The sequence below is a fragment of the Corvus moneduloides genome, chromosome 3 (genome assembly GCF_009650955.1).
Source record: "Corvus moneduloides isolate bCorMon1 chromosome 3, bCorMon1.pri, whole genome shotgun sequence".
Taxonomy (NCBI): domain Eukaryota; kingdom Metazoa; phylum Chordata; class Aves; order Passeriformes; family Corvidae; genus Corvus; species Corvus moneduloides.
The window spans coordinates 120,781,222-120,802,642 of NC_045478.1; the positions used below are offsets into that span (position 1 = coordinate 120,781,222).

Sequence of the window (21,421 nt, forward strand, 5' to 3'; positions counted from 1 at the left end):
CACATGTTTTAAATGAGAGACTTTTCCAGAGGAGACAGAGGGCCCAGAGGGTGAGGAGCAGTTAATGAGAAAGGAAAAGTAGCCATGATGCAAAATTAACAAGGAAAAATAAAACACCAGCCAAGTGTTCTCTAATGTGAGGCAGCTGGAAATTAACTACTTCTCAGAGTCACATGGGAATATTTAACATTCAAAACATGTTCAAAAGCAAAAAGATAAAAATTACCACAGAGTGGACTCTTAAAAAACTAACAACCAAGAGGAAAAAGAAAATCAGAAATATTTCACCTGCTTTATAAAAATTTATAATTTAAACTTGCAAACCTTTCCAATACGTTTTCCTTCAACAGCCAAAGCTTTCATCTTGGAGAAGTAGTGGTAATACGTCACCACATAGGTGATGATTGACTTTTCATCAGGGTGATCAACACTGATATCTGCAAACCAAACAAGAGTTATCTCAGCATGCTGAGGGTGCAGGGGTTACACCAACAGAGCCCAGAGTGCACCAAGGATGTGTTTGGGAGTCAGAGATGGGTTCAGTGGTAATTCAGCCCCTAAGGTTTGTATCCAAAGCAGAAGCAAATTGAGCAGCTTTGCACCGGTTCTGGCAGTAGTGTGGGCTGGGGCTAAAGCGTGGGGCCTTTGGGCTTTACAGTCAAGTTCCAGACTTTGCTACAGCTTGTGCACAGCCAAAATAACTCCTCTGGTGTCTGTGTGAGTTGACACAACTACTGTTAATTGACAACTTCAGTGCTGTGTCAGCATTTGGAGAGAGGAATCCAAACCTATGTCTGTCCAGGCGAATCTGAGAGATACAGCTGGAAAACAAGATATTTCCTCTCCTGCAGCAATTCTGAGGCACTGGAAAACAAGCAAGACGAAACTTGCCCAAATACATCACTCCTGCCCTGTGACACAAAAGGCTCTTGCACCAGCACTGGGAGCACACACACTCCCACAGAAGCACGGGCTGAAGCTTTTCTGCTTCTCAGAGCACATCAGAAGGAAGCCTCTGACTGGAATGACTTTATGAATATGTGGCCAGGCCAACAAACTTGTCAGATGGCAATAAATAAACACAGGATTAAGGGCTCTTGTGCTACTGCTTCTCAGTCTGCTGCCGGAGACATCTCACATTCTCTCCCTCCCTCTCTGCCTGTATCACCAGGTGAGTCAGCAGCATCCAGCTGCTCTTGGACACAAAAATCTGTCACAGAGATGTTCTCTGACATGGAGGGGTGGGAGGAAAGAGCCCTTAAGTGCTGAAACTGCTGGAATTCTTACCCTCAGGGTCCAGGAGCTTGGTAAGACCAAGGTGCTGCTCTGCAAGGTTAAAAGCATTCTGCAGATTGTAGTGTGCATTTGATTTCTTCAGCTTGTCAAAATCAATCAGATCAGGCCTAGACAGGATGGAAAATTCTTTAGATTTCCCAAAGCACAGTGCAGCCACCCTTAAATGAACTAAGATCTCCAACCCTCAGAAAACCCGGCCAAGGTTTCATGTGCCTCATGCATTTCCCAGCAGCGTTAAAGGAATGAAGCAATGCCCAGCATATGGTACAGCAGGACCTGGCCATGGGAGAGAACAGGGGAGAGCTTAACAGCAGTGAAGGTGACCCTGGAGAAGAGAAGAACAAAGTTGTGGTCACGAGTCTCTCCTCACACCCATGGAAGTGTGCAATCCATCCGGATAACTCTGCCTGAGCTTGCCATGAGCAGCATCCCCAGCCATGGCAGCCTGGCACCACATTTGGCCATCCTTGGGCACGGATTTCCTTCCCCTCCAGGCTGCTCTGGGTGTGCTTCCCCACTCCTGCCCCCAGATTCCAGACCTGGGCATGGGTTACTCACTGAGGTACAACAACCAAACCAAACCCAAATAATCACGAGTGTAATTTATTCCCTTGAAACCAAACACAACCTGTTTTGACTTGTGGTGTGAGAAGCTGCTGCCCAGCTGAGCTCACAATGACCACAAGAGCTGTAAAGCTCAAAACAAGGCAAGTTGCTATAAAACTCTCAGCAACTCCTCAACTTCCTGCTCTTCATAGATTTTTAAATCAAGCTCCAAGGTAGCTGCAAAACCAGGGCAGACCTTGAGCCACACATACCTGTGCTTATGGATCAGTGCATTGAACGCCATCCCATCCCTCCAGCTTGTTGTAAAGTTGTGGATATTGACGTTGGGGTACCTGCAGAACAAAAATCAAGGAGAGCGCAATCAATACAGCGCCCCCAGTGCAGCTCTGCACGCTCTGGCACCAAAACCCAGAGCAGGCAGACATTAAGTTTCCCTTGAAATTGTCATTATTTCTTCAGAATAGGGTGAAAAGAGTCAGCATATTGCTACATATATTCATGGATTATCAGATTGCTGTGTTTATCACCCAGCATTAATATCACAAATTCAGACTTTTCTGACTTGTAAACATCAGCTCACGTCTCTTGAATTCCTTCTCTCTGAGTCCACTTAAGAAGAGATGTGTTTGCCCGTTTAAAATTATTTCAACAAAAACTCAAAATGTGTAAGAGCTTTAAAGATAATCACTTAATCCACACTCACCCAGCTGTTTTCATCTGGCACCACAAAAGCAAAGCATCTTTAGCAGATTTCTTCTCTTTATTGTCCTCAGTTTCAACGCTGATATCTTGGATCTAAAATTAACATAGAAGATCTCAATATTTCTCTGAGAAAACACATGGCCTTTTTTGAAAAGATGAAAGGAATGCTGGGAAACACCAAAATTAAAGCTACTACATGTTTATTACTATGCTATTTATTATGAGTTATGTATTCATTATACGGATTTATTATTCTTTCTGCAAAAGGACTTCCCAGCCTTTTTTATCTGAGGGCAAAGACCAATATGCAACTCGCTGGAAAACAAGAAATCTCAAGCCTTAGCTGGGACACTGAAATAATTCCTATGTGCACCCTTAATCCATGTCAGTGCCAAGTCAGCCAGGTTATGGATAACCAGCATGGAGATGGAGAGCAGCCAAGGGCAGCATTTCCTCCTGGGTCTAGTGTAGAGACTGGAGCTTCACATTTATTTTTGATTTAGAAATAAAGCCATATGAATTTCCCCACAGGAAACTCCCACCACAGGTCAGCAGCACCACGGAGACTGATTTATCCTGAGAGGTTCCCAAGCACTTCTCCCTCCCATCTGCTGGGAGCACGTGGGAGCACTCTGCTCCTAAAATGCACAGTGAAGTATGTTACACACAGGCATGGAAAGCTCATCCATGTATCTGTGTGTGCAACAACCCTACCTGGAATCTCAGGATAATAGTCCAAATAAGGCCAAGTGTCAGCCTGTGATTCCCATCCACAATATCATGAGATCCCATGTTTTCTAGGTGCACTCGTTGCTCTTTCAGGAACTGGAGGGCTTTATCCACGTTCTCCAGGCAATGGATGCGCATCCTTCCTTTGGTTGGTTTAGGCTAGAAGGTAAAAGGAAGAATAAAATCATTTATTACTGTAGATGGGAGGGGAAAAGCCAAACAGCTTTAAACTCTTCAGTTCTGGCTGGCGCATCACCTCTCCCAGGCAGCAACTTCACATTTGTTCCTCAAATTCCAGGTACAAAACCACCTCTTGCATCTTCCAGCCCATTTTCACCAGGGTAACAGTAGCACGTGTCAAAACCATGGTAAAAAACCAATATCCTGCACCTGAGCTGGACACAGAGGCCCAATTTCATTTGCCTTTCAAAGGATTTTTCCTGCTTCCTTCCCTCATGTTTCCTCTCTAGGATATTCGCTCACAAGCTCAGATTTGAACCGCGAACTAGTCAGTAAAACTCCTCAAGAAGGAAGCGGCATTGCTTTTCTTTGGTCAGTAAATCAGATAAATAGTAAGAAAATAACAGAGATTGATTACAAAGATTTCTTCATAGGAAAAATATACTAATTACAAAATCAGCCACACCAACATAACACAGTTATATGAAAGCCCAGTGCAACTGCAAAAAAGCAATGAATGTGTTATCAGCATGCAGAATTCTGCTGTAAAACTGAATAAAGGAACTTTGTTGTGCAGATAAGGATTACAGCTGAATAGCCCGTTCAGTGTTCACTGGGATGTCACCAAAGGTACTCAGCCAAACAACTAATTGCCATAATTTCCTTGTTTTCTACAATGATTGTAATTAACTGGCCATGGAAATAGCTCAGGCAGTATCCTGGCCCCAGCCTGCATTCAAGGGGAAGAGTTTCAGCCAGTTCCACAGTACAGTCCCTGGAAACACAGCCTGTGCCACAGGGGATGGTGGAGAGGGAAGCCATGCAGGAAGATGCCCTTTGGGACACACGAACCCTGAGTCCAGCAGCTTTAGCCTCAGTCAGCCTGGGTCTGTTCTCCTCCTGAGGCTGGGGAATGATGCAGAGTTAACCCGCAATTCTCAGCAAAAGGGAGATTTTCCAGGAGCCTCCCCCTGCTTCAGGGCATAAAAGTCCCTCCAAAGAGGCCCAAATTGCATGTCCAGCCTGTGCACACCCCATCCATCCCAAACGCTGCCAGTGCAAAGAGCCACAGCCAGAGCAGGAACAGGAGGGAGCTGCATGTTTGGCTGAAGCCAGCCAGAGATCCCTCACCCAGCAGGGACAATCTGGGATCCAGCCTTTAGCTGGCACCATCAATTACCAAGAGTGTGGAAAGCTGGACCTAAGGCTTGACTGAACCTTGCAAAACACAGGTAGGAGGCTGTTCCAGGGCAGGAGGGAAGGCGGAGGCCCGGCTGCACCCTCAGCTCCAGCCCACAGCTTGTCCCAGCCACGGCCACACCTGGAGCCCTGGAGCAGCTTCCCAGGCCTGCTCACCTGCACAAGGATGATCCCAAGGCTCAGGAACGACTGTGACTGTGGCCATTTCTCAGCAGCAGTGGCAGAGCCCAAACTGTCCCCTCGGCCTTAACACAGCCTTTTCCACTGCCCAAAGCAGTACCTGCACTGCCTCTATTGCCTCAAACTACTGAGCAGAAAAGGATTTGTAAAAGCTCTTTTTGTGCTCTCAGAACCTCCAGTACCATGGTGACGGAGCCAAAACCACTCACCAGAGATGTTTTATGTAGAGGAAGAGGCATCTGAGTCTGGTTTGTGCAAGGTGTGGCTGTGCTTGCCACACTCCCCTGCATAGCCTCGGGATGAGGCATAGTGAGACATATCTTGCGCATTTTTTGGGCTAACACAGATCCAGACACTGAGTGGAGGGAAAGCAAGTACCAAACCCAGAGTCTTCACACGCACATTACAGGAAAACTGGTTCTACATCAAAACCCTTCCTCTTTTCCAAGAGAAAATGTGACAGAACTCACTACAGAGAACGTGCTTAAGTGATTTGACCTTTGAGCATCCAGGAATTGTAAGGAATTTACTAATCCTTAATTTAGTTATGGGAGAAACTGCGCTAAATGCTTAATCTTAGGCCGAAAACAATTCCCAGCTTTATTTTTCTGTTAGGCACAAGCTGGTTACCAGTGTGTGCAAACCAAATTACAAGTGTCCTTTCATGCTGGCTGGATTCTTTCCCACTGTTCTCAGTGACAGCATTGCATGCTATCAGTTTCCTTCTAAACACTGCTGTGCAGAGGACGTGATGCTGTAAGGCCTGGACTAAACACTAGGATTAGGAATCAAGCTGAGCAAGGTCAAGAAGATGTAGGTGTTGCCCTTATTGGATGCTCTCATTTTGAGTTTCTCCAACACACCTCCAAGGACTGTGGGTTTTCATCAACAAAAATCACAACAGGTATCAGAAAATGCAGGGTTTGTGCAATTGAAGTGAGAGAGCAAAGAGCAGCCCTGCTTCCCTGATTGGCATCCAAAATCCTGGACTCTGCTCCCCAGGCTCCAGCTCCAGAATCCGAATCCCAGTTTCAAAAGAGAGGAAACAACTCCTGTTTGTTCCACTGCACCAGTAAACACACCACGTTTATGGGATATTTATCTATGCTAGTTTCTGCTTGCTTAACATTTGATGTTTCCTGCCTTATTTTAAGCCTTCTGCGTAAGGCCTGCCTTTAGATTTCCCTGGCAGGGGGCACGGAGTTGTCAGAACCTACCTAATATTGACTAAAATAAACTCCAAAAAACTGAAGAGCAACAGCAAGTAGATGCTGTGTGGCAATCCTCCTGGAATATTTTTGGTGTGTGTAAGATCCTCCTAGAATACTTTTGGTGTGTGCAGTTGTCTCAAGGTTTAGTGCATTACGTTTACTCTTGTTTGCAGAGGAAGGTGTGGTGGAATGCACTGTTCAAACAGAGCCTGCTGTCCTCCAGCCTGCGATAAGGAAGCTACAAAAAGAATGTGTGGTGGTGCAGGCAGCTGCCAATGCCAGACACAAGCGATGATGCAAGTGCAGCTCCACGGAGTCTCCTGCCCTCTCCCCACCCCGCAGCTGCCTCAGCGCTGCTTGCGTTTTCCAAAACCTGGAGTGAAAAATGTAAATGAACGGCGCAGCCAGAGTCATGGGACTGCTCTGAGCTTCCTATTTGCTGCTGAAAATCTTGGCAGGCAGACAGGCAGACTTAACCAGAGGTGACACAGTTGGTGTCTCAACCCTCAGATAATGCGGCATGTTGGTCTCAACTATCCCTGTATGAGGAACACCTGCTACCCGCAATGAGCACGTCAAACCCAACACGTCGCTGAGGTGAGCAGTCTGGCAGACACAGAGAGGGGCTCTGAGCAAACTGCAGCTGAAGAACACCAGGATCTGTTACCCCATCCACACAGGCACTTCTGTGCACGTCACAGCTCCCTCGCCCTCCCGGATGCACACAGAAAGCTCCTCTCCTGCCTCCCGCACACATACACTACACTGGGCCATATGTTCCACTCATTAACCAGAGTCTTAAGCCATGGAGCTCCACTAATAGGAGAGCTTGATGACAAGTGATTACCCAGCCCCCTGGAGCCTTGGGTCTTAGCTAAAGACCCGTATTTCTTTGAAAAGATTTCTCTAAATTAGGCAGTTAAGAGCATCGCCATCATTTAAGGAACCGAAGGAGAAGCTGATACCCAGCCATTTCCTGGCACCCAGTTTTCCTGTTGTGCAGCAGCATTTTTCACTACAAGGACTTTCTTACTCACCACTCCTTGTGCTGGTACCAAGGGGGTGCCTCAGCACACCCAAAGAAAGAATTTCACCCATTTATTTAAACTGATTTTAGATATTCCCCCAATCAAAGAAAGCCCAAGCCTTATCTATCTGAGTAAAATCAAGTACACTCAGGGACATTCCTGAGCAGTTGGGTGCAATGAACACCACAGCTCCAGCTACTCCCAGGGTGGCGTGGCCCTCTCCAACTGTTGTGTGCACACCCCTGGCACCCTCCAGGAAGGGAGTAGGGATGTGCCAGGCCCGCACACCTGCATCAGTGCAGGGCTTGTTAGCAGAAAAATGGGCCACTGCCCACAGGGCCCAGGAACGTCCCCCAGCACACCTAACTCACCACCACCGAGGGATCTAAGGGGCTCAGGAACATTTTGTGCTCTGTGCCTATCAGATTTGGGAGCAGGGAACATGCTGCTAGAAGCACTCAGCATGTTACCAGCAAGGAACCTTTGAAGAAGGCATCCTTTGATTCTCACTGAAGCCGGTAGGAAGGCATTTTAATGGTGTCTGGATCCAGCTGAAGCAATAGAGCCCTTTTTTTTTTCCTTTAATATATAAAAAGACACTCAGATTTCCTGTACTGCAGTTGGGCCAAGGATTCACAAAACCCCACCCAAACCCAAACCAAACCCCCCCAATGGATATCAATAAGCACTTACAAGTCTCTCTCCTGAAAGCACTTCCAGGAGTTTGATGAGCATCCTCCCATCTCGAAGGTCAGTGTACAGGTCTGTAATTCGGCAGGACACACGAGCCAAGTGGGAATTCACCCACTTTGTGAAGGTCTTCTTCTGAACTGCCTCACGTTCATCTGTGGGGAAAACAACACAACCTTACTCGAAATGAATCACAGCTCATGTTTCCATGTGCAAATGGGATGTTCAAACACCTAAGGTTAAATCAAAGGTATGGCTTGTCTTTTTTGGAGAATCATTGATGAAATTAGGACTTTTCATTGAAAACCCACCGTTTTTCACCTGCTGAGTTCACCTGCTCTGGAACACACACACAAATCCACAACAGATGCCCCAAAATACCACAAGTCATTTTGGATTAAGACAGGTATGACAGAGAGCAGAGACCAAAGCTTACCACTGACGTTTTCCCTTCTCATGACAATATTTATTTGCAGATTCAACATTTATAACTGTATTTACACAATGTCAAGATGAATTTTTCCATAACTGCATGCCTGAGGTAGACAAGCATTTATATCAAGCCATAGAAAAATAGATTCTTTCCACCTTCCCAGAGTCTTTCACAACTGTTTATAGAGGAAAACATTGGCTGTGGGAGCTCTCTTACTGCACAGGCTCACTGCAGTCCACGTTAATTCCCAAACTCCTACCCAGCTATCTGCCAAGCCTAGAGCTCTCAGACAGAAAACATTATACATCTCTGTGGTTACATTCTCTTGCCAAGGGCTTTGGATGAAGCCCTTCCTTGTTAGCCAAAAGTCATTTCACTGAGCTGGGAAATACTGCAGACCAAATCTGTCAAAACACAGGTGCTCTGACTCGGACTCTGAAAGCTACAGTTAGACAGCTGAATGGAAGTGCTCTGCTTTCCCAGGCAGACAAGATTCCAAGCCTCCCATCAGTCTCTATAAAGTTGTTGTCATGTGCAGGAACAGGACATGAAGACAGGTTAATCCTAAACTACAGCATCCCCAGCTCTGAAAGCTCCAAGAATGTTGCTTGAAACACAGAGAACATTCCAGATATGACTGCCCAGGGGTTTGGTGGATGCTGTCCTTCCAAAGGAAGAATGTGCTCCCTTCCTGGCAGTGCAGCATGGTAGAGGCATGGTCCCAGCACATTCATAACCAGTCACTGACCCCAGGACCTTGGAGACAGCAGCAAAAATCCAGTCTTGGTGACGTGGGATGACAAAGATGCTGAGTGTAAAGAGGACAGAAAGATGGGGAAGAAGTAAAAGAGGAAAAGACAGTAAGAAGAGAAATCAGATAACAGAACAGTGGTGAGTGGGAGGGAAAGCAGCCTGAATTGTGTGGTGGTTTGCCCAACTGCACAAACCCCACCCTAAGATTTCCGTTCCTCCCACTTATTTCTGAACTTGTCCTTCCTACCCATGTGGTTGGACATGACCAAAGCTACAGCACTGAAACTGCCCCGTTTTGACAGCTTTTACCTACCTGTAAGGTGTGAAATTACAAATGTGGCTTGGAAAGCTGTCAAAGGTGGGGTTAGTGACAAAACAACATGCTTTGGGTGAACTGACAGTTTGCATTACTTGTGTTTGCCCTCACTCTGTGTGGAGCAGAGGATCCCTGTGATAGAGGAAAAGCACAGGAAATCAGCAGGAACTGCAACTAGTGTCTACCAGCTTTAAATATATATTTTATGAACTATTTATAGCAAGTGCCTGGGAATGCTGTTCTTGCATATCTGCTTGTCTAGTAACCCATGCCTTTATTTTAAGGGGTTTTTTTGAAATTAGTCACAGAAGAGAAACCTTGCAAGAGTTGGTGCTTTTAAAAGAAAATTCCAACAGAAATTATGTCTCCCTTCACCAGCTTGAACAAGCCCCAAAACAGCTCAGGAAGTTTGTTTATTTAATCACTGTAGTCTCTACACAGAAACACAACATTCAGTGATCCCTATGCTTACATTCATTCCAAAGAAAAATGCCACTGTACAGGATCATGAAAATAGAGCTGGATATACAAAATATGATGTAAAATAAGGAAGCTATCAAATACCATCTTAAAGCCAACCATTAAAAAAATCTTTGGCCAAAAATTATGGTTATCAATAACCCTCCCAATCTGGGGTCACAGTGAAAGTAAAGAGTGGGAAAAGAACATCCACGTGTGTTTAGTAAAAGGAGATAAAGAGTCAGGGCCTAATTTTGAACGGATGAAAGACATGATGTGGGAAATGCAGTGACACAACAAGTCACGTTGTGAAACCTTTGGAGCCGTGGTATTAACTGACACCAGCTTGGGACCTTCTAGTGTTGAAAGCAAGTCAAGGAAGCCAACAGAGCAAGCGGCCCTTCCAGGACAGGGAAGATGGGTCCCTCCTGGGGACACTGTCCATGTGGCTCAGGAGCTGCTTTCCCAAAAAGCTTTACCACCCCAGCACTTTCAGCAGCCCCAAAGAAGGACAAAGTGCATTCTTCAGGCAGTGGGGACTCAGGGAAAAAACCCGAGAAAGCTTGACTGACTCCTTGTCTGGAGTAATGCCTCAGCATCCTCAAGCACAGTGAACTATCAGGGAGGGAGAAGATGGGAGCCCAGGCTGGCTGGAGGCCCTCTGTGCTGGGGGAGCCAATGGTGATGCCGTTAGGAAGTGCTTTCTTTACTCTAGAGTTCAAAGCCAGTCGCTGCCTCTCCCCTTCTGCCTTCCCGTTTCCTCAGCCTTGCTCTCGGTGGCCTCGATTTCCTGTTTACAGCGAGAGGCTGCAGGGCCCGGTTGGTTTCTCTCCCTCCCCACCTCTGCCCCCGCCCCAGCTCGCTCTTGCCTGAGCTCCTCTCACCTGATCCCCACCCATCTGTGGCACCGGCCTCCTCCCTGCTGGTCCCACCACTTAAAAATAGTGTGAAAGTCTCTACTGGGACCACAGCTGTGCTGGTTCCAGCGCTAACTCCTCGTGCTGAGCCTACAGTCGTCTTTTCACATGAGCTCCAGCAAGTTCAGTGCTGGAGCTATTCATGGCTTTTCACTTTCTTTCCATCTCTCCTCTGATTTATGGCAAGCAGGGCCCAAAGCAGGGAGATCCTCACGGGTGCAGCCCTGTGGGAAAACCCTGTGGCACCACACAAGGGCCAGGCCCCACATGCCACTGCCAAGCTTTGGGGACAACCAGCAACTTATGTCAGAAAAATGCCACTGGAGAGACACAGCAGCTCTTTCAGGCTCCTAATGGGGCAGTCACCCAGGAAGGCCGGGCTTTATCCCGCACTTGGCACAGGCGGAGCACAGCTCTAATTCCCCCTGATATTCTCAGCCAGAGAAGCCCCTGGAGGGAGAAGGCACAGCCCTTCTTACCCTGCATCACTTCACTCCTCTTGCACTCCCACAACGTGGGAAAGCAAACCAAGCCCATTTGGAAAGTGGCGTGACTGGAGTTGGTCATGTTAAAACCTCTCCTGATTATTTCTACATGGTGTTTCACAATGACAGCAGGTTTTTGCAATGCTTTTATCAACCCTTTCTAACTGATAAACTATTTTTCTGCTCTGGGGTTTCAGGTTAAAACACACACAGAATTAAAACCAAGAAATTTTGGTTGTAAAGAAGAAAAGAAAGATACATACAGAAATGGGCTTAGAGCCCTGACAATTTGGTTAAGCAAACAACACAACTGTGACTCTCTTAATGTGCAAAAACCTCCACAGTAAGGACTAGGTACATCCATGAGTGATGACTCCGGGGATTTAACATCAGCCATGGGCCCTGAGTGCTATTTACGAACATCATGTGATGGTTTTGACAAATGTCCTTCATACTTTCAAAAACACAGTTATGGATTTTGAAGATTAATTAAAACGAGAGGATATGGGTGGAGCTCCAAGTGTCCTACAGCTTGTGAAAACATTTGTTTCCCAAGGGTAAAGAGAAATGAGCAACATGCAAAACATGAACAGCAGGAAAACGGAAGCCACTCTCAGAGCAGTATCGATAATAGAGAATCCAACTTATCTTGAAGCAACACTGGGAAGGAAATTTCCTTTATGCGGAAGGCCCCATGACAATGCTGCCACCAGACAGGCTTGCAAACTCTGATGCTGTGATTGTGACGCATCAAGGACTGACTTTGTTTAGGAGTTTAATAAATAAACCAGAATTTGTACACTGAAAGCATAAACTGAGCTGGACAGGATCACAAACAGGCATCTAACCCTTTCCTCGCTTGGGGGGAAACACTTCTTCCTCCACTAATTTGATAAGAAAAAATCCTGACAAAAATGCAGTCAACTTTCTGAAAGCCCAGAGCTCAGTCACTGAGTCCCCATTGTGGGACAGTGGTACCAGGGTCACATACACCTCCCCCTTGTCACACACTCAGCTCTGCTGGGTGAACTCAATAGGGCTGTGCCAGAATAATGGTGAACTTGTTTTAATAACTGCCCTGGGAAAGGCAGGGCTGCAGGAGCAGACCGAGACCAACGTGGGCCCCGTGACCCCGTGCACTCCCACATGCCAGGAGGCGTTACGGGCCCCAGGGCCTTCGCGCGCAGCAGCGCTGACCGCAGCTGTGGCAAAGGTTACCTGTGCCACCACCTGCCTGCTAAACACCGCTTCCAGACACCCTGCTCGCTTCCATACCAGTCAAACCACATTTCCAACAAACTGACCTTGAATCCCTTTCAAACAGAATGGTAAATCTGCTTGGGCCACGCTGCTGCCAGCCCTGCAATGACTTTGGGTGTGGGACAGCTCCCACCAGCCCCTGGGCAGGGGCAAAGGCCTCCACACAGCAAAGGGGATGCTCCCAAAAGAGCCCAAACAGGGAAAGTGGAGCACAAAAAGAAGAGCTGAAAGGAGCAGTCTGGGACTGCTGCTGGGCTCTCAGCCCCTCAGGACAGCCCAGCCATCAGCGGCACTGACAGCCTCCCTGCTGAGTCCAGCCCGAGGGCAGCTGCTCTAGGCACTGTCACTGTCCACGGATCCCTGCAATACCTCAAGCAAGACAAATTACAGATAACTTTTAATCCCTGACTCCAAAAGCTCTGTCTCTTGCAGGTTTACATCTTATATTTCCATGCTGGAAGTAATTTTTCCAGCTTAAAATGATTATTTTTTTCACTATAGCGTCCAGTGTGTGTCCTACATGAAGCACTGCTGCACCCACTAACTCCGAGATCAGCTGAGTGCTGCTCTAGGCACACCACTTCTGCTAATATCCACTATCCACAGCTTCCCAGAATTTCCCAGATCATATTCTCATTTAACAGAGCACAGAGAAAACAGAGCTTCCTTTCACAGGACAACGTTCCCATTGCTGTTGGTTTTCAGGGTGCAGGATATCACCCTAAGCTTTCTCACAGATGCAAGGATGTGGAGTGAAATAACCAGTAATATCCACAGCTTCACAAATTCCAGCTGTGCTTAGAGGTTTTTCAGTTGAGAAAGAAGCCTGAGAGAAGGGCAGATCAGCTACTGGGACCAGAATGTGGTGATCAAACAAGATTTTATCAGGAAACAACATGAATGGATGTGCTGTGATAACCTTCACTGTTTATTGGAATAAGAAAAGAGCCATAGTGAACATGAAATAACTCTAACATGGGTCCAGCCTCTGGTGTTCCAGGCAGGCTTAAATGGAGTGACCTGGCCCTGAGGCACACAGAGTCCTCAGTGGGTCTGACACAGCTCCTTTGGCCACCACTCCAGCAGCATCTTGACAAACAAAACAGTGTTGGTGGCTCCTGCTCCTTAAATTCCCTGTCCAAACTGAGGGCTGTGTGCTCAGACAAGGCTGGGGACTGCCAGCAGCCCTGGGCTGTGCCCCAGGCTGGGGAAGGAGGCTGAGGCTGGGTTTGTTCGCACCTCAGCCCAGCAGAACCCCACCCTGGGGGAGACCCACTGTGGGACTGCGGCTTGTGGGGTGTGTAGCTATGCAAAGCACACAACTGATGCACCACTAAATATAGCCCAGAGGGGAAAACGCACCTCAGTGTATCCACTGAGGATCAGCTGAGGAGAGAAACACCTGCTTGGGTAAACACTCCCAAAATGATGGCCTTTCCACATGGTCCCACACATGCTGTATTAGTCCTTACGGCATCAGGAAGCCCAGAGAACAATGCATAAGCATGCACAGCCAGGCACTGAGAGTCTAAATGGAAATATATTGGAATTGATCTATAGGGAGGAAAATGAAGGAACAAGGAAAGATCACTACTAGCTATCAGTAGAGAAAAGGAAATTTTCTCTTAACATTGAAGTGTCCTATAGCAATAAACTAAGCAGTGGACGCTGCTTTTCTCCGGCTGCAGATGACAGGTTAGGAAAACTGGGATTGATAAAAATGGAAAAAACAGAGCTTAATGTAGAAAACACAAGTCCATAGTGCACACATACAGGGACAAAGAAAAAACTAGAACCAAACCTGCAGGGAGTCAAATTTACACGACATACAGAGAACATGATACACGTGGGTCCAGTGCTTAGAAAAAGGCATCTCCTTCACTTTAATCTTGCCAACAGTTTACCACGGAGGAATGGGAGTGGAGCAGCTGATCATTCTGATGCAAATAGGATGCATTTGTTAATGGTTATTTTATGGCACAAAGTAATCTGTGGAGTGACTTCCCATCCAAACTGGTGAGATCACACCAAAGCTTTTACATGCTCCAGCATGACTTAAACAAGAACTTGAATGCAAATGTTAAAGTTGACAAAGAAATGAGGGGATTTTGTTTGTGCTGTGTTTAGCTGGTGATTTCATTAGGAGCAAAATCCTTGCTGCTTTCCCAACTCTGCTACATGGAGACAATTGTGGAGAAATCAGGGGTGTGTTCAGCAATCCTTTTGCTTTTACTAGGAAGCACCAGCCAGCTACTAAATCCTATTAAATATCTACCCTTCCCTAACAAACATTACAGCATGTGACCACTTTCACTGCTGAAAATGCTCTGGAAAATAAAAAAGGGAAAGCTACATAATGGAGCAGGTGGAACAAACAATTCTGCTGCTTTCTGTCTTTGATGGCATTAAACCTCCCTCACATAAACATGATGCACAGAACAATGTCCAGGAGCCAGCCAAGCATTACGGGGTGTGGAAGGGCAGGTCCTTCCATTGTCTTCGTTTTTACACAGAGTTTATGACATTTTGGTGTCAGCAACACAAAAATAAACCTTCCACAAGCCAGATGCAGATTCATGTACAGGAATGATTATGTTCATCTGCAAAAAGTCATTGTAAAGCCTCCCACAGCAAATAAATATAAAAGTCATCTGGGTTTAACAGATTAAACTGGTGGAAGAACTCAGCTTGTGATTTTTAACTTTTGTTTCCATTCAGAAGATGAAGATGACACATTTAAGCAGATTTAGAGGAGCAGGTGCTCAACTCTCCCTGCATTGGTGGTGGATGTTTGAACTGCTTGTTTAACTTGGGCGGGCTGGAATACAAACCTGTGTAACCATCTCCCACAACACGTCCAGCTCCCTGTGTGGAGAATACCCATCACAGAGCCCATTACAGCAACAGCAACCAGTCAGCTGCTCTTCTGGTTCCCCAGGAACCCTCACCAACTGCTTGCTCTTCTGTATGAAATGCAAAGCAGCTATAGAAACACAACCTTTCTAGTGGGTGATTCAAATGGTTTAACACTTCTGCGTGCTGCTCTCGGAAACACCTACGCCCACCTTCAGCCTCAACCACCAGCACCTGCCCTGGGTTGCACATGACCACTGAACAAAATGGTCACAAAGATCAAGGCCTGGACCCCAAACTGCATCCAGAATCACAGACTGCTTTGGATTGGACAGGACCTTAAATATAATCCAGTTCCACCTCTCTGCCATGGGCCAGGACACCTTCCACTAGGCCAGATTGCCCAGAGCTCCACCTAGCCCAGTCTTAAACATTTCCAGGGATGGGGGCATCCACAGCTGCTCTGGGCAATCTGTGCCATGGCCTCACCACCCTCATAGGGAAGAATTTCCTCCCCATGTCCCATCTAACCCTTCTCTCTGTCAGTGTAAAGCCATTCCCCCCCTTGCCCTGTTACTCCAGACCCTTGTAAATAGTCTCTCTCCACCTTTCCTGTACCTTCTTCAGGCACTGTCATGCCACAGTCAGGTCACCCTGAAGCTTCTCTTCCCCAGGCTGAACAATCCCAATTCTCTCAGACTTTCCCAAAGGAGAGGTGCTCCATCGCTCTAACCATCTTGGTGGCCTCCTCTGGGCCTCTCTTCCTCCTTTCTGAAGAAAGATGTTACAAAACCATATTTACAGCAAAATAGCAGAAGAACAGATGAATAAAGGAGTAACTTTCTGGCCTCATGGCGTGCAGTGTTCAAATGGGCCTCCTCTAAAAAGCAACGTTGAAAATGTCTCAGTGCTGTTGGCATTTTACACGAAAGGACACAAACCCCTCGCGGCTATTTGATGTCAGTGCTTGTTGCCACTTTTCCCTCTTACGTAAGGAACAAATCACTTCATCAAAAGGAGCATGGAAAAAGCATCTGCCTGTCCCAGGACACTGACTCTGAAATTTCCACAGAAGAACAATGAAAACCTGAGGTCACTGCACTGTTTCAAGTACACACAATCTGGGGGGTCTTGGCAGTTTCCTTTGAAACACATTATATGCATAATGCAGGGAAGTGCCAGGGGATTTTTGAGGGGGACAAAAACATTTTTCTATACTTGTCCAAACCACTCCTTGACTGACAGTGTTGAATGAGGATGAGAGCAAGGCTTGGCACAGGCAGGGAACATGCCAGGTACTTCCCTACATCAGATTCATCTTATTTCTTCCCATGTTCAGCAAACCCAGCAGAATGAGAATTTTTACAGTGGACTCCCGCTCGTCTGTGGGAAGGAAAACAAGGGTAGGAGGAAGGAGCTGGGGGGTTTTATTATTTCTGTTGTTCTCTTTTCCTTTCAGTGTTCCTCCCTGTTCTCAGAACTGCAGGGAATGCAGCTGCTCTCACATAAGACTACTGGCACTGCTATTCCCACAGTGCAATTCCTACTGGTCCTGTGTGCCCAGCCTGGGACCCTCCTTAGCTAGGGATTTGGAAATACAGAATTGTAACTGACATTAACCAGAGAGGAGCCACAGAGAGATGGGCTTCAGGAGTCAGCATTCCCTGTGAAGACAGCAAAATGCATGGTGAATCCCATCTTTTCCAGAGCAAACCCTGGCCCGGTGGGCAACCACTTCCAGTGGCACACACCACCCTGGAGAGAGGAGACCTGCCAGGATGCAAGGCTGGGGGGAGCCAAGCAAGGGCAATCCTGATGGGATATCCAGAAGAAAGCTGTCACTGTGAGGGTGTTGAGACACTACCTCCCCCACAGGCTGTGGGGACTTCATCGTTAGGGAGATTCAGATCTCAGGAGGACAAATCCCTAAGCAACCTGATCTACCACGGGAGTACCCCTGCTCTGAGCAGGTGTGCTGGACCAAATAAACTCCTCTCCCAACCTGAACTATTCTGTGATTCTATAAATTCCAGCAAGCTTAAACAAGAATAGGCCAGAAGACTGCACTGCCAGTATTCTTATGGAATCCCACCGAGGGATTTCAGAGAGCTGTGGGATCTCTTCTTTCATCTGAGGCACAAGTTGAGACATTATATGGAAAGCAAAGTCAAAGCTGTGGTATATTTTGACCATGCTTCTGTAAAAACTCACTGCAAACAGAATGAAGAATAGATGAAAGAAATGCCAAACCTTTGTTGGTTTCATGTTTAAATCTAATTTCACCTTAATGACAGAGAAGCATGAATAGAAAATAAAGAAATCTATGATGATTGCATTTAATCCTTTCAAAATATTAAATCTCTGTGCTAAGAGATGTTATCATTATAATTAATTGCTGCTAAATTATAATTTTCATTATCACAGAAATATTTTAAATGGAAGAACATGTATTTAAACAACCACTGTGCTGATCAGGGATTAATAAGAGCTGAATTCATAGCCTTGCTGAACAATGTGTTTAGTTCCTGCAGTTTCCATGGCCACACAATAATTTACTATTGTTAATTGCGTGCCATAATGTAGAGTCAGATGCACTACACTGTGCTGATAGGATGCTGAATAAAAGCAGCACTACATAAAAGCAGCACCACCACAGGTAGGACAGACCATAGCCCAGCAAACTAAATCCCAAAGGTGAAAACTGAATGAGTAACAGCAATAAAAATACTGTAGGTTACAATAAAAATCACTTGTATAACTGAAGGAACCTTGATATTTATAAAATGCCATTATTTCTAAAAAGGGAGTTTTAAAAATTCATTAATTTTAATGAGATTTGAGACAAACTGCTAATAAGAAGCATTAGAGGAAAAATCCCTAATCTTCTCTGACTCTAATCTGCAAACCCATCATGCAGAGCTCCCAAGAAAGTCCTGGAGTTGGTGTCTTTTGAGACTGGCAGAACTGACACCTTCACCTGTTTGCTTGCTTAAGAAAAGCTCCAGAAAACTGAACCATGATCTCGACTTGAACACACATTCCAACCAGTCACTCTGTATAGTAAAGGAGTTCTTTAAGAAATCCATGTGGCAATTTAAAAAAATAACAATTAATAATAAGAAATCTTTCTTTTCATGCCACATCTGCTTTATTGCGAATTCTGAGGCACAAACTAGTTGCACATGCATTCTAGCTCCTCACCTCAACATTTTCGTACTTGCCTGTTTGATTCCAATCCAAAGGTCATTTACTGATCTGCTTTTGTGGGACAATGTGGCATGTTTAAGCAAAATCATTTTAGCCTTTGGAATTACGCAAGAGTGGGGAAAAGAGATCCCTTTCCAGCACAGCATTTCCTGCCCAGGTAATAACTTTCAAAGCAGTACCAGAAAAAAACCCTTTGTTTGAAACCCTCAAAGGTCTCTCTGAGATTTAAAAGGTGATGCAAATTTGAAGAAATTAGGGTAAAATTATACTTTGAATACCTTACATGTGTATCTTCATCCAGAAACATCACTTGTTTCTTGTTTTTCTAGTCTTAAAAGTGGACTTGTGAGTTGTACTGATTGTGCAAGGCCCTGACTGCAACAATTGAAAGGCCCTACACAGGGACAAAGGTGTGGCTCCTATGGAAGGGATCCAGGAGAGCTCCCAAGAACTTACCTTTACTTACTTTCTTTCATTTTTAGCACAATGAGGAAATTATGAAAGCACTCAAAGACTCCTGATAACAGTCATTTCACTGATGCCTCTTTAGCCATGTTGCACATGGGCTCCATATTCTGGGCTTTTCCCCCTCAAAATGTGAATTGGTGACGTGGTGTTTCCTTTAAAAGCCCCAAAATACAGAATAAAGCCCCAAACAGACTATGGGGTAATGGCAATTAATAAAGGAAAACAACTTCTGAAAGTTCAGTGTCTAATTAATGCTCCCAGTTGTCTGTTAGTGCAACAGCAATGTCACTAGAACAGAGTTCAGGTATTGGTTAAGCACAGAACTACTGCACATTTGCACAGACTATGTGTGCTTGCACCCATCTTACACACCTCCAAATCACACAGATACAGGAGTACACAGGCACGAGAATGGCATCTTACACTCATTTGTATGTTCCTGAAGCCTCAATCACAACTCACCGATTTTCAGGTCTCCAAACTTACACACATTTCACACATTTCAGCATAACTCAGATACACCAGATGTTTATGCAAAAGGAAAAGCCCCATGAATACACTTCTGAATGTGAAGGCCACGGTGACCTGCAGCTGATGCCAGAGAAATGTTTCTAAACTTGGCAACAGGAGCGAAACCAGAAGGGAAAGCTGAGTTGTGCAGCACAGAAAACAAAAGGTGTTCTGGCATTAGGTGGCTCACGCAGGTACACCTGAAACCTGCCAGGAACTGGCTGGGATGGGCCACGCTCACGAGGCTGGAGGAGAGGGAAAGGACAGCCCCACACCCAGCACCCTGAAATGGGCACTGCAGAGATCACACCACCCTGCCCAGCCATTTCAGTCATTTGGGAAAACCAGGGGGAAGTCCCCTTGGAGCTGCTGTTTTATTCCATGCTTGTCCCAGCCCTGCCATACCCAGCCTGGGGAGCAGCTCTGCTGGCGCCAGGGCAGAGCTCCAATCCATCCCTGCAGGGGATGGCACTGCCAGGACATGCTGCATGGTAAGAGGTTTTGCATACTAGGTGTCCTTAAGTGTTGTCTCCTCTCCAGGACAACTTGTGACTGCTTTTATTTAGGAAAAAAGTATGTGCAGTGAGGAATTGGCTGGAACATGGCTGGCGCCAGGCGCTGAGGACACAGGAGCATCTTTCAAGTGGCACAGAGCATCATTAGCATCAGTGTGCTGGCAAACACCAGTGCAAGCCAACTGTTAAGAGCAAAGGCTCCAGTAAATAAGTTTTGTATCATGGGAATTTTATTATATACCCTATCAGACATATTTACTTTGGAGGAGAAGCAGAGAGAGAAGCATTTAATAATATATCAGCAGCAGGGGATTTATGAAAAAAATGTTCCATAACTGCCATGCCTCGCCCTGTGAGCTCCTTCCGTAAGGACTTAGGCCACAGCTAAGAGCAACCAGGTCCAGATGCAACCAGCCCTTAATCTGCTATTAAAAGCTGACAGATTACCAGTGCACCTGCACAAGTGACAGTGGCCAGGACATCACCCAGGGAACAGTCAGGAAACCGTCTGTGGGCAATGCCAGTTTTCTGAAGAGACTTCCTTGAGCTAGAAGTGACACACTGTTCCTGATCCCAGGAGAGGCTGTGAGGATGAAACTCAACTCGCACCCCACAGGGTGAACAAAGACACAGGGAGGGAGAACATGAGACATTCAGCACTCAAAAGTAAAGATAACCCAAATTATTGAACTTCCCGTGACGAGGATAACAGAAAGGTCAGAAGTTCAGAACACCGCCAATATTTGATGTTTCCAGACACCTCCCCTATTTACTCAGAGCCTGCCTTAAGTGCCATTCTGTAATGGCTCTTACTCATGTCAGCCTGCAATCACAGTACAGTCACATCTGTGATTTCACAGCAGTCTCTCCCATTATATTGCCAGGCAATCTGAGTTGACAGAGGAACACACCCTGAAAAAAGCAGCCGTTGCACTATCAAAGTCTAGCTTCCCTCCAAATAACCGTGGAAAGATACTAAACTAGATGTAGAATTAATTATTACCCAAAGCAAACCGTAGTTAGTTGACTGCAGATGGGATGGTCAGGTTTTTAATTATCTTTTTTCCTGGAACCAAATCTAATCAGGTCATATTTTCAAAAACTGGAAACACTTCCTGGACAAAATGAGCATTAAGAATTGGACTTCAGAGGTTTTTTGAAAGGAGAAGGCAGAACCAGTACTTGGTGTTAGCACAGAGAAGCTGAAACCAAGGGGAAACTGTTATTTGAGAAAAATGTAGGTACAGGACTGGATTTGAGAGACAAAACCCCTCAGCACTGTGTTGTTTGTGCAGTTCCTTTTAACGGGACTGCATTGGTTTAGACTATCTGAGAAGTGGGTGCTGCATACTGGCTGATTTTCTGCAGAGGTTGCCAAGCCATTAAGTGAAATTTAGGTATCTTTATTAAACCATAGGGGTTTCATTCCAAGAAAAATCTGGGCAGCCAGCGTTTATTCTTT

The 21,421-nt window shown here is 45.9% G+C and overlaps 1 protein-coding gene across 6 annotated transcripts in view; it reads right to left on the reverse strand.

Moving 5' to 3' along the window:
* The window catches only part of SPTBN1 (spectrin beta, non-erythrocytic 1), a 116,866-nt gene that overhangs the window by 39,617 nt on the left and 55,828 nt on the right, over positions 1–21,421 (reverse strand). For all 6 annotated transcript variants that reach the window (XM_032103846.1, XM_032103851.1, XM_032103847.1 and 3 more), the window contains 6 exons: positions 7,787–7,938; positions 3,280–3,453; positions 2,567–2,658; positions 2,115–2,195; positions 1,288–1,403; positions 325–437 (listed from right to left, as the gene is read on the reverse strand). In XM_032103846.1, coding sequence (XP_031959737.1) covers positions 325–437; positions 1,288–1,403; positions 2,115–2,195; positions 2,567–2,658; positions 3,280–3,453; positions 7,787–7,938 — 728 coding nt within the window. The remainder of the gene's footprint in view (positions 1–324; positions 438–1,287; positions 1,404–2,114; positions 2,196–2,566; positions 2,659–3,279; positions 3,454–7,786; positions 7,939–21,421) is intronic.